The 14,457-nt window shown below is 34.8% G+C and overlaps 1 protein-coding gene across 1 annotated transcript in view; it reads left to right on the top strand.

Moving 5' to 3' along the window:
* The window catches only part of meigo (Solute carrier family 35 member B1 homolog meigo), a 120,386-nt gene extending 107,132 nt beyond the window's left edge, over positions 1 to 13,254 (top strand). The window contains exons 7-8 of the mRNA XM_090402477.1: positions 10,970 to 11,123; positions 12,509 to 13,254. Of these exons, the coding sequence (XP_090258603.1) occupies positions 10,970 to 11,123; positions 12,509 to 12,561 (207 nt within the window). The 3' untranslated portion in view covers positions 12,562 to 13,254. The remainder of the gene's footprint in view (positions 1 to 10,969; positions 11,124 to 12,508) is intronic.
* Positions 13,255 to 14,457: the final 1,203 nt, after the last annotated feature.

The following is a 14,457-nucleotide window of genomic DNA, read 5'->3' on the forward strand; positions in this document are numbered from 1 at the left end:
CAGTATTGCTGTTATCCTCCAAGTTGTATCTATAATCCTTATCAAAACTCCAGGTTCCCGGTTTCCACTAGAATGACTGCCTATGTGATATGCCATTGGAACTCTCATCACACTGAAGTGCATAACTTTATGAACTTTGAATTGGCATCCATTTACACTTGCCCACAATTCCATCCTATTTAAATCATGCTGCATGTCAGTCACATCCTTAGTTACACTGTTTATCTTTGCAAACAGCTGTCTCTATCAGATCATATTAGTGACATTAATGCATAGATTGAATAATAATGGGTCAAGGATTGAACCCTGGGGTACACTACTGGTCGCCACTATTCTTGCAGGTTCATTGGGTGGGATCTGGTTTGAGATAGTAATGTTAGGAAAGACAGCAGCACAGCCAACAGATCTCTGATCTTGAACTCAGTATAGATTGGCAAGAAATCAAACTGGACTACTCTGTGCATTGAACAATTGAAGGTAGATAGATGAGGGTGTATGAGACTTCTGTAGTTGACAAAGTGAGAGGTGGCAGGATAGGATGCAAGGCTGCCATGGAGGATAACACTGTTTTGATATGTTAGTCAGTTATCCTCTTATCAAAATAGTTTATAATCAAAAGGACGTATACAAAAAAATAGAGAACATAAGTCTGGTTCGGCATTTCACACAACTTCTACTAGTCATGATGTACTCTGGGACAGAACAAACATGTCCTACATTGATAAAAAAAACTGTTTTACAAGAAAATTCAGAGGCAGCAAATATGATCAAAATTCCTACGCAATGCAACAAAAACCAAGGTTTGATTTTAAATCAAGTTTGGTCAGCGTTTATTAAAAATTTACCGGTTCAGACCTTGGACAGAGTGAAAGTGAACCGCAGAACGCGACATCAAATAGCATTGTTTCCAGCTAACACACATTAACGGTTGTATAGATCTGTTATTTGATTTTTTAACAAACTTTTTTGATGTTCATAATACCAACAAATGCAAATGAACTTGTTTTGTTTTTTTCGTAATTTCTTATAGTTTGTGCTTTAAACTGTTATCTTTACCCCTGAAGAGGTTAGTCTAACGACTAACGAAACTTGTCGGGTTTGTTTTTTAGTACTTGTTTAGTTTTAAAAAACAGTCTTTTTTAATAAAAATGTGGTCACAAAACCGAAATAATTCAATTGAACTTCTTAACCACACTAACCTCCGCATGATTATAGTTTATAATTGTCCTGTGTCTTTTAATCTATGTAACAGCCTTTCATGCTGCATCATTTCCCTTACCTAAAGGCAAGGGAAATGATGCAGCATGAAACATGTATATGAGCGCTCACCATCTTTTCCAGTATGTTCACTATTTCTGGAATACTGATAGCTATTTTACTTTTTCTTTTTTATAGTTGTATTCATTATGTTAACTAAGCCTTTTTGGATTGTGTAGTGCATCCACCAAAAACTTTATGCTACTATATTTCAAATCAAAATTATCTATTCCAGCTGCATTTCTATATTCCATGTTTCTAGTAGCTTTTTCCTTCTTAAATATTGTTATTCCTCCTGGATATTTAAAATTTTTTTTTCTTTTGTTATTTATTATGTCGGCTGATTTATACACCCTCTAAAACAGATAATCCTACATTCATCCTATTGTAATATTTTTGTTTTTTATTATTAATTTTTATTCATACTTGACTGCACCTTTGTTAACTTTATATGTGTTACTAGTCCAGCTACTTATGCTTTACTTAATTCTATTCTACTTTACCCTTAATATAACCTTATTCTACTTAACAAATATCTCTCAGTTAATCCTTCTTAATCTTATCCTCTGTTCCTACTGCAAGTAAACACACGTTAAGCCCCTTCAGTCAGTCTACGAAAACAGGTCACCACTATTCTGGTGACCTGTTTAAAACAGAATAGTGGCGACCTAATTTCTTACACTTCTCAATCAGAAAAATTTCATTTTATGACTGTGCCATTCTAATTCAATTTTATATAGTCTGAGAATTTAGGGAAAAAACACAGGCAAGATCATAATTAAATTACATATTTTTATGCAGCTAATCATGGTGGTTCTATATCTAATTGGCACACAGGTTCACTAATTTTTTTTAGAGATAGTGCATTTGCAAATGATCAGGCAAGGTTGTTAATCAAACATAACATTTTATTTTAACTACAATTCACATGCTCAAAGAGAGAAGATATTTCTCTCAGCCTATCTATACTTATAAGTATAACATACGATTGACTATTTTGCATACAACATTCACTTAACCTCATCACTTTACTAAACTATATTCAATAAATGGGCAGCTATCCTTAGAGTTACAACTTAAACTAAATACTTCAATCTTATGTACAATTATACAATCATTTCACCCATACATAAACATAACACAACTTCTAACATTTCACTAATACTTTCCCGTAAGAACTTTCATTACACATGCTAATGCCTATTATACTTATCTTAAATATTAACAAAACGTGTTTACTTACAGTACTCTTTTACATTGTCAGTCCGGTAAATTGAACAAAGCTTCAACATGGATGGCTCGACTCTACGTCTTCATCTTTTGTTACGACTGTTGCTTGGACGATATGGTGGTTCTTGCTATGGAAACTGTCTGGCACAATCAGGGTGATTTCCCCTCGACACGGCTGCTGTGATTCCTCATGGGGTTACTGGAAAGGATCTGCCAAAGTCTCTGTTACATCTGCGGGTAGTTGCATTTTCCTCGCATCCAAGCAGGAGCTACCCTGATTACAGCCTTGCCTCCACACACCTGGAACTGGATCTTCCAAGATAGGTAAAACTAAAGGCTAAAAGTTTTTCTTCCTTCTGTCCCATCCCAGTCCTCTTAAATAGCTTTTCTAATCCTTTATTCCAATGCTACAGTATCCAGGATTACCCGTTGGCATGATGACGTCACTTTGCCCCCTCTGTTCGAGTATCTCTATCTTGGGTGCTTATTTATTATTCGCAAGACTTTGCGAATGTTTGTTTTTGCTGATTCATCATACTAATCCAGGTTAATCCTCTCTCTTTGGGTTTACATACAACTTTCAATGGGAATTAATTCATTTTACAATAAAATAAAACATTTAATCAATCACTGCACCATTTCTATTATAAAAATGTCTGAAAACCTCTGTAAAAATTGAGCTTGATAATTAATTTAACTTATTGTGAGAGAATTTTGCACTATCCCTACTTCCATTAACATATAGGATTACAGCAAACCATTCCCATCTCCTGTATTTGGAGTACATCTGAAAAAGTATAAAAGACAAGCTCTATCCTTGGACACATCAGGATGTTTTCAAGTGCTTGCAAATCATTCTAATTTGGAAAAACAGGAAGAATTAATTCACCTTGAAGATTATTAAAAAAAAAAAAAAACCACATGATAAGTCAGCACTACGCATTTCATCAATTGTGGCTGTATTAATTTACCAAAATATTTAGGGTACTGTCAGACTGCCTTCAGCCGATGGCTCTTGGACTAATTTAAATTCAACCTACACCATGATAGGACACTTATTTTTGTTACAGTTTTGAATTTTCTCCACAGTTAACTTGATCAGTGTTTTGTAGCAAGTGTTTTTGTAAAATACTGTTTGAAATGCAGCAAAATATCAGCAGCTTAATAAATTACCATATTTGTCCTTATGAAGCTGCTGTGAGTCATTGTTCAAAAAAAAAGTTAATATAAATAACTGTTGATGCCTAGACTTACATATCTGATTAAGAATTAAGAAATAGGTATGGAGTGTTTTAATGATATTCACAGGTGCAGTTACAATAATTTGTTGGTATTTGGCCCAGTAAACATTTAGTACAGTAAGTTTACTTTTTTCTTAATGAAGTAAATAAGAACTTTATTCACACTAGCTTGCTTCTAAGAGGTTCAGATAGCTGGTAGAGAAATAAAAATCTTCCCCAAAATTTAAGAAGGAATCATATTACAAAAGAATCAAATGCTGTACAATGGAAAAGTTTGTTAGGATTTACTTCATTCTACTTTTCTATTTTTGAAACTACTTGGAAAAAAATTTTAAATAATGATCCTAGTCTTGCATTCAATGAAACTACATTAATAAAATGTTTGTTTCTTTGTCCACCCACAAAAGGTTGGAAATGTATAGCACACTTTAGTGCTGTGGGTAGAATAAAGGTTACATGATTTTTTGTTTTCTTCTTTTTTATGCAGCTCCCACACACAAAAGTTTCTTTACATTGAAGTCCTAAAAAATTATGGCTTCATAAAGATAATTAAAAAAATTCAACCTTTTGTTGTATATAACAAGCCAGAGGTATGACGGTGTGCTGGCTGTTTCAGACAAATCATCACCAGATAGTAGAAAAGTGAAATTTGTGATTTCTCCAAAACAGCCAACACTCCATTATACGACTGGCTTATAATGTGTATATCAGGTTTTTTAATTATTAAATCCATAATTTTTTTTATTTATTGTCTTTTAACCTTTTTATTTATTTCATTATGTTTCAATTCTTGCCATTATCAAGTTCAGTACCAAATTTAGCTTCCAAAAATTCAAGTATATTCTAACTTCATGCTTTAATATATAAAATTCAAATTGACTTTCATTATTGGTAATTGCTATTCAGTAATAAGCCAATTAACACAGCCTGCTATTGGATTTATAAAGGCAGCTCTATTCCGTTTAAATAAGCATTACTTTTTTTGTGCGTGTGTGTATATATAAATGGTTATGTTATCCATGAGTGTGACTTATTCAAATTTGGAATGTATCGAGAGAACATAAATTTCATCAGTCCTTTTTAAGTTGACTCTCAACCTGTTTCTCATCATCATCATCAAATTCCTGCCATGTACCCTCAAGGGGTGTACAGGATATGACAGTACTACATGAAAAAATTACATCATTACTAACTTCCTATCTACAATTTTCCTCCAAATCAGTCTGTTACTTGTCAAGACTCCAACATTATCAGATCTTATATTTCTATCGTCTAAGGCACTTTGTACCGTATCAATCCACCTATATCTTGGTCTTCCTCTGGGTCGTTTTCCTGCCAACCTGGCAGAGAACACTTGTTTTGCTAATCTTTCCTCTCCCATTCTATTTAAGTGACCATACCATCTGAGATTAGCTCTGCTAACGCATTCCTGGATGCTGACAATGTCAAGTTCTTTCCTAATATCCTCATTTTTAATATGATATTGCCATTGATGCCATCTGTTCACGCCTCTAATCTTTCTCAGGACTCTCATCTTTGGTCAAGTGTTTTACTTCTGACCCAGCTCTCAGATCCATAAGTTAAAATTGGTTTGAACACAGTCTTGTATACAGCTAATTTAGTGTTCCGACTAATTTCTTTCTTATTCCATATGAATTTATTCAATTGACTTCCCACGATACCAGCTTTGCTGATTCTGTTGTCTATTTCTATATTTAGTTTACCATCTTCAGTAAAAATTGTGCCTAAGTAGCCGAAATGTTTTACTTGTTCCACAGGTTCTCCATTCACAACACAGTTGACATTTTCAATGATTCTGCCTATTTTCATTGTCTTTGTCTTTTTATTGCTGACCTTCATACCATATCTATTACAAGAGTTATTCAATTTAGTCAGAGAATCTTGCAGACTTGTAGCGGATTTATTTAGAAGTATAACATCATCCGCATAAAGCAAAGAGCTGACATTAACATCTCCAATTTTGATATCAGGTTTAATACCACATTCCTTCATAATGTGATCCATATAGATAATGAATAACAGAGGGGATAATGTACATCCTTGTCTCACACCAGATTTAACATTAAACCATCTTCCTGTACTTCCTTCAATTCTAACTGCTGACTCACAACTCAAATAAAGACTAAGTATTGCTTGATATAATGCCCCATTGACACCATATAACTGCAGCGTATTGAATAGCTTCTCTCTTGGCACCTTGTCATATGCCTTTTCCAAATCGACAAAACTTAAATACAGATCTTTGTTATATTCCCATGCTTTCTCGACTATTTGTCGTAAAGTGAAGATCTGATCCTGACAGCCTCTATTTGGCCTGAATCCAGCTTGTTCTTCACCAAGCTTTTCTTCCACAATTCTTCTCAACCGTTTCTCAAGTATACTTGCATAGATCTTGCCAGGAACACTCAGTAGGGAAATACCTCTGTAATTCTCACATTCAGTTTTATTTCCCTTTTTATATATGGGTACTATGAGAGCTCTACTCCAATCATCGAGAATTCGTCCCTCTGTCCAGGCTTTCTGAACTATGCAGTGCAGCCACTGTAAGACTCTTATACCACCATACTTCAGCATTTCTGGTCGAATATCATCTACTCCTGCTGTCTTTCCACATTTCAAGCCTTTGATGGCTTTTTCTACTTCAAGTATGGATATGTATTCCTGACTGCATGCCTGGTCAGTGTTTTTTATCACTGTGCTGTCATCACTGCTTGTTTCATTTAGCAGTTTTTCAAAGTAATTACTCCATACTTCAAGGATATCTTTTTCTCCTGTTTTCATTTCACCTTTATCATCTCTAATTCCTTTTACAGCACTCTTTCCTCCATTCCTAAGCTTCTTCAACAACCTCCAGAATATTTTGCCACCTTCTTGATATTTATTTTCTATATTCTTGCCAAAGTCCTCCCATGACTTTTGTTTAGCTAGTTTTACACACTGTTTAGCTTTCTTACATTTGTCTCTGTATTCTGTAAGAGTAAAAGCTGACTTATTTGCCAGGAACTTTTGATATGCTTTCTTCTTTTCCTTCACTGCCTCTTTAACTTCCTGTGTCCACCAGGGAGTTCTGATTTTTTTATCTTTGCACACAACCTCACCACATGCCTCTCTGGCAGAATCAATCAATGTTTCCTTCAGAGTTTGCCACTGAATCTCCAAGGTTTGATTCCTGTTCTCAAACTCTTTCATTTTCTTTTCAATAATATTTCTGTATTTTAGTCTACAGTTTACATCTGAGAGCTGCTCAACTTTTATTCGCTTTAAAACTTTCTTGCATGTTATTCTTTTCAATATGAAATTCAATTTTATCCTGCTCAAGACTAAATAGTGATCACTTCCAATTTCAAATCCTCTGTACACTCTGGTGTCCTGCACCAGGGAGAAAACATCACTATCAACAATAACATAGTCAATGAGACTTTTCTTATTCCTAGCCTCTTCTCTCCATGTGAATTTGTGCACATTTTTATGTTGGAACATGGTGTTAGTAATAACCAGTCCATGTCCTGAGCAGAAATCTAACAGATATTTGCCATTATTATTAGCTTTGCTCTTTTCTCCAAATTTTCCCAAAATATTTTTGTATGTCTCACAATCATTTCCTACTCTACTATTTAGATCCCCAACAAGGACCAACTTTTCCTTTTTCATTGTGTCAGTTGCTTTTTCTAAAGCCTCAAAAAATTCCTCCACTTCTACCTTAGTAGAACCTTCTGTGGGACCATAGGCACAAATAAGTCTCATTGTCCAGTTCCCCATTCTCATATTTGCCCACATTACTCTACTTGAGACTGACTGCCATTCAAGAAGATTAGCCTCGTATTTTGTGTTGAATACTATGGCTACTCCTTCTTTTCCTTGATTGTTATTGCCTGAATATAACATTTTGTATTTATTGCTCAGAAAGATCTCACCAGTTTTGGTCTTTTTTGTTTCAGTCACCCCTATTATGTCGATCTGGTACTTATCTAATTCCTCAGCTAGCTCCATTTCTTTGCCATTCAGGCTTCTTACGTTGATAGTACCGATCTTTAACTCTGGTGATGTTGAGTTGGGGTTTATTTTCAGATTTGTTCCAGTAGCTGACTTTTCGCTGTTCGCCCTGGTTCCCTGGCGAAAACAACGGGGACTTGTTTAACCGGGCGACGCCCCAGCCGGCATGAAATTTTGTCATGTTGTACCATCATTTTTTATTTTGGTTTAACCAATAAGAATACAATTTGGTCGGCTAAATCCCAAATTGCCAGCCCATCCTCGTTCGTTCAGTATCAAAGTAGATACCCAACAGGGTGCACCACGAGAAGGTGAGGATTGGACATTAGGTCAGAAGCCCTGGTCGGTTCTCCGCATTCCTTTAAAGGCTATGTGGAGGTCTCCTCTCAGTTATACAGCTTTGACCCTTAAGCACCCCCAACCTGCAACCTGTTTCTGTTAATGAGATTTATTAAGTTATTTAGCAAGTTTCTAAATTTAGATAAAATCTATTAGGAACGGGCAGTCAAAGACAGCCAAATCCAGTGTAGTCTTGTGTTTAATTGTTGCTGTGTACTTTTAGCATGGCTGAACATCTAATGTTATTAAAAATAAAGGAATCTTTGTTTCTGTTTATGCAATATAATCATTGTTTGAGATAAATGAAAGCCACATTTTAGGATGCTCAAAACTGCAGGCAGCTCAAGAACGTGAATTTCCAACCCTGGTTTATTTTATCGAAAAGAGCAGAACTCTTGCCTGAGGAAGGGAGATTTAAAAAAGAAAAGAACTTGACATTGTTAGCAGAGCTAATCTCAGGTGGTATAGTCACTTAAACAGAATGGGAAAGAAAAGCTTAGCAAAACAAGTGTTTTCTGGCAGGAAAAGGGCCCAGAGGAAGACTAAGATATAGATGGATTGATACGGTAAAAGTGGCTTAGAAGGTGGAAATATAAGATCTGATAATGCTGGAGTCTTGTCAAGTAACAGATTAGTTTGGAGGAAAATTGTAGATAGGAAGTTTGGTAATGATGTAAGTTTTTTAATGTAGTACTATCATATCCTGTACATCCCTTTAGGCTACATCAGGAATTTTATAGTGATGATTATATAACACCAGAGGAAAACTCAAACTTTATTAGCATAGAATTTTTGGTTAAGTATCATAGGCATTGTTAATACTGGATAACAGAATGGCAATTAAACATTAACAAACAATTCTAAAAAGTGCCACCCAAGTAGCTAATGTAAGAAAACTGTAAAAGGTCAGTAATTTCCTAACTTATTTAAAATATATATACCGGGTGATTATAAAATAACATCAAGTGTTCAGAGCCCTCTAGCGAGTAATGTATTGGATGAAACACACCAATATTCGGTAGACATATACAGTGGAACATGGGGATTCGATTTAATGAAAAAAATAAATAAAAAATAGTACCTAAAGTCGCCAACAGGGGAAATTTTTGCTCTGCCAAATTAATTTTAGTACTTGTGACTAAATGGCAAATGAGAGACAGCACACATCAATTTCATGACATTTATTGTTAATTACAAATGAGGTTCAATATGACCACCATTCTGATGTTCCAGGAACCGCGTACAATGCACGACATTTTCCACATTGGCTCGCAACATATCAGAATTGATTTGTCTCATGTGTAACGTTATTCGATCTTTCAAGGTTGGAATATCGGGTACATGTCCTTGATACACAATACTTTTAAATCCCCACAGCCAAAAGTCAAGGATTGAGATCAGGTGATCTTGGTGGCCATGGCATGGGAAATGCACGACTAATGATTCTTTTGTCAGAGAAATGTTGTTGCAAAACATGCTGCACCTGAAGTCCGATGTGGGGTGGCATACCTGTTAGCATTGATGGAACAGGTCACTGGTCCATTTTGGCGATTTTCCTCGTAAAAGTATGGACCGATGATAAAAGATGCTGTAAATCCACACCACACTGACTTTGGACGAGTGGATAGGCATCTGCAGACACATGTGCGGATTAGTTGCAGCCCAAATGCAACAGTTACATGTGTTAATATCGCCGTTCAAATAAAAGTGTGCTTCGTCACTCCATAAAATTTGCTACAGCCATGCATCATTCACTTCCATGCACGTTAAGAATCTCAAAGATAAGTCGATTCGTGTGGTTGCATCACCAGGGCGCAATTCTTGAACATGACTGATTTTATAGGGTAAAACTTCAACATCTGATGTAGGATTTTCCACACCGTTGTGTATGCGAATATCCGTTTGCTAGGATATTGCTCGTGCACTGCTGGTACCCTGCACATTCGTCATCTCCTTTCCACAATAGCAACTTGTTGGTGATTGATTGGTTTGCATCCCCTGCCTACCTGCACTGCTATAGTTCCAGTAGTTTCAAATTGCCGAATCAGTTTTCGTAAGTTTGTTATGGTAATCGGTTCTTTTCGTAAATTTTTCATGCGACAAAATTCACGAAGACAAGCACTGGCATTATTGTTCCGCTGATAATAGAGTTTGACTAACAAAGCACGCTCACCTAAGGTAAGAGGCATCGAAAAGCAGTTCGTCTACGAATGATAAGAAATCTCACAGGCTTTCCTTTTATTGCATGATCGCTCACAAGAAATGCGATAATGCAAATTAATGCATTTTACTCTGTAAACAGCGCCAAAATTTCCCCTGTTGGCAACTTTTACTTTTTTTTTTGTTATATCAAATCCCCAAGTTCCACTGTGTACGTCTACCGAATATTGGTATTTCGTCCAATACATTGCTCGCTATAGGGGCTCTGAACACTTGACGTTATTTTATAATCACCCTATATATAGACAATATAGTTAGTACTTTTTAAATCAGCTAATCTTTCCTATCTCCCACAAAGGAGATGGATCTGTTTAAGTTAGGAGAGTGAAGTAAGGTTTCACACATTTCTTTATAAAGTCAATTCTGTGAGGAAACGACTTTTACGAAGAATGGAGAGTCCACTTTTAAAGGGAGAATTGTCTTTAGAGAATTGATTACAGTGATCATATATGAAAAAATCAGCAAGATGCACAGTAGCATCTGTAGGCTTCAAAATAAGAAGAGTGATATCAACTGTTACTCCTTTATATATACTGTATATGTATATATTATGTTTATTTCAGTCTATGAAAATGTAATATGAGAGCATACATTCACTAGATTAAAAAAAAAGTTTACAGTTAATAGCCTTTTTTCTGATTTGTAAATTGCAAGTGATTTATTTTCAGATGTTTATATTTCTTACTGTCAGTGAGTTTGGACCACTTCCATGTTCTATCATCACTACCACAAGAAAATTCTTCACTGTTTTAGGATCTGTTATTATATTTGGAAATAAGCTAATCCCAAGGCAGTGGATTGGAACAGCACTTGTATTTACAGGTATGTAATAATTAGTCATTTTAAGTATCTGATTATAAATTTTCTTTCTTTTTTATATTTTGTGCTACTGCTGCAAAGAAAAGTGTTTTGGATACAGGCGAGTTATTTCTTTGTAATCTGCAGTGTACAAATAATTCTTAGAGATGGGGAAATCATTTCTTGCTTAGGTGGACACTATTTCTTTCTTTGCCTACAAAGCTGACTATTTTTATCATCATTAAAGTATCAAATTGTAATTCAATTTTATAAAAAGCAGTCTTCGATTTGATTGGCTGGATTTGTTTAATAAAACATGACCTGCATGCTTATGGTATCACGTCTTGCAGTGCCTCATAGTTTATGTGAATTAATATCTTTTCGGCGAAAAAATCTTTTCTTTTTGCTGAAAAAATACACATTTTTAAGTGATTAACAAAGTTGTTTTCTTCACAGTATATATTTTTTTATTAAAATTTGAAATATTTTAGCAGACATCCTACATTTGAACAGAAGGTTGTGTTCAAATGTAGGATGTCTGCATGATACAAGCAGGTTGGAGGAACTGGAGGGAGATGGCTGGAGTGTTATGCGATAAGAGGGTGCCGATCAATCTGAAAGGCAAAATTTATAGGACAGTAGTGAGGCCAGCTATGACATATGCTATAGAAACTGTGGCCCTGAGGAAAAATAACATTAGCAGGATGGAAGTAGCAGAGATGAGAATGCTTAGGTGGATGTGCGGTGTGATCAGAAAGGATCATCTGAGAAATGACGATGTCAGGGGAACAGTGAGAGTTACGAACTTAGGAGCGAAAATACAGGAGGCAAGGTTGAGATGGTTTGGTCATGTGATGAGGAGGGAGGACGAATATGTGGGAAGAAGGGTCATGCAGATGGATGTGCAAGGAAGGCGGAAGCGTGGGCGGCCAAAGAAGAGATGGAGGGAGCTGGTAGAAGAGGACTTGAAGATGAAGAACTTGGATGTGGTGACAGCCCAAGACAGGAAGGTGTGGAGGAGACTCATAACAAACAGTGATCCCACTTAAGTGGGAGAAGCTGCAGAAGAAGTTGTGTATGCTTTGCTAATAATGTTAACTTATGTTACCAATTATTTCACTGATACTAAAAAAAAACAATTCACAATTTGTTATAAAAATTTACTCCCACCCCCTTTTCAAAGCAAGTTCAGTTTAATAAACTGCCTGATGGCCAGATAAATTTAAGCTTCTGCCTTTTTATTAAAAGATCTTAAGTATTTGGAGAATTTCTTAAATGCTTCTTCAGAAAAGGAAATATTATATTATATAATCAAACTTGTGCAAAACAGATCAGTTATTAGTTTCTCTTTTAGCTATGCATTATATTTCTTTTCATATTTGATGGGAATGAATTTTATTTTATTTCAGGGCTCACTCTGGATAGCATGTATGGAAAAGCCCCTAGTGATAAAAAGAAATGAGTCAATGGACAGAGTGGTAATTTATTTCTAAGTTGGTGAAAACAACTGGAGGAATGTTTGTTTGGTTATTTAGATAAAATTTAATGAAACTTTTGGGATTGTTACAAGACAAATTATTTCTGCTAAAAGAATTAGTATTTTTTATAATGACACTATTGTTAAATTGCAACACTTTAATGTTGATTAGATTACTTCTTCTGTTTACATGTGCATTTATAAAGAAAGGAGAAAAAAGGAAATGAGTTAAATTATTTTTATAAATCTTTTTCTTTAAATGTCTATTTTATCTTTGAAAAATATAATAATGTAGATTTTCACTTTTCCCGATTTTAATTTAAATGCATGAAATTGTCAATTACAAATAAGGTTGTGGTATCTGATTGAGCATTCCAAATCTTAATTTCAGAGTTTTTTTTAGATGATTATTCCTTCCTAGATTCTATCTATCTCTTGCCATTGTTTGTTAGTTTTTTAATATGAAGGAGAGCACCAAGTCATGAGTATTATAATTTTGAGTTCTTTTAACCAGGATTTGATGTCATGTGTAAGGCAATTGCAGAAACAGAAAATTTGTTTGGGCATGCAAATTAATGGGAAAAATTTTTTTAGATGGATCACTGATGTGTTATACTGAGTAAACTGCTAATATGTATAAACAAAATAACTCATATCAAATAAATTTATAATGCAGTGTTTGTTTTCAGAGCATAAGTTTCTCCTAATCGTGTTCTTTACTTAAAAATATTTTGCATTATTTGTGTTGTTTTTTCTTTGTCCATCAAGGCAGACCATTTTGCATGTTGTAGACAGTCCTTTCCAGACTTTTTTTTTTTATTATTAGCATTTATTTTCTGAAGTAATAACAGAACATGTGATACTAAGTTTTCAGAATTGTTTTTATTTTTAACTTCATAAAATTGCAATTAAAAACATCTAGCAAAATATAAGACAGTTGTGATTTTATGATCAAGAATTTTGATCCTACTATGATAGGAAAACATTACTTCTCATTTAGAAAATCAGTATTAAAAAAAAAATTTTTTTTTTTTTTTACCCATGCAATGTCATGGGCTAGTATTGCTGCTATTGGAAGGACCATCCTTTAATCATTGCTAAAAGTAGAATAGCATGCACTCTAATGCATAATAAGGGTGGTAGCACACCTTTCTTGAACTTAGGTGAAAGTGGACTGTGCTCTTGGATGAACCTTGTCCTTCAACTGACTGAGTACTGAAGATTTTATTTAAGTTAAGGGATATTACATCCCATATTGTTTCATAGCCGAATAAGAAACTCAGAGTTTCATGCCGAATATAGAAACTATATAAAGTTTGGCGAGTCCAAGTGTAAGCAAATACCTGGATAGAGCAACATCTGACCCATTTGGTAGTGCTACACCGAGGCAACTCATAGTAAGGGTGGAGCAAGTTCCGATCACTATTCTTGGTATTTACCCATAATGTGAAACCCAGCTCCTAGGAGCTGTATTACTGTTCTACATTATGAGAGAAGGTCACTACCTAGACCGGTTTCAACCTTTGAGGTCTCATCAGTGAGTAGGTAGACCTAGTAATACCAAGTTTGTAGCAAACAGAACTTACATACCCTAGTATGAGAATAGCCAAGAAGGTATCCTAATAAATTATTAAATATATGAAGAGCCAAAGGCTTCAATTCGGTGACAAGAACTTATTTAAGTTAAGGGATTACTGAAGATTTGATATTATTGCGAATAAGTCATTAGTTGAAATGTTTATCCCATTGATGAGTGAATAATTTTCTATTAACTTAAAATAATAAGAGTAAGTAATAAGTAATAAGAATAATAATAGTCTGTAAGAGTAATGTTGCTAGTTTTAAACTTATCACTCAGATGCAGGATTATACCTAACTTTA

The sequence above is a fragment of the Typopeltis vanoorti genome, chromosome 13, assembly GCF_054136105.1.
Source record: "Typopeltis vanoorti isolate ZY-2024b chromosome 13, IOZ_Tvanoo_1.0, whole genome shotgun sequence".
NCBI lineage: Eukaryota > Metazoa > Arthropoda > Arachnida > Uropygi > Thelyphonidae > Typopeltis > Typopeltis vanoorti.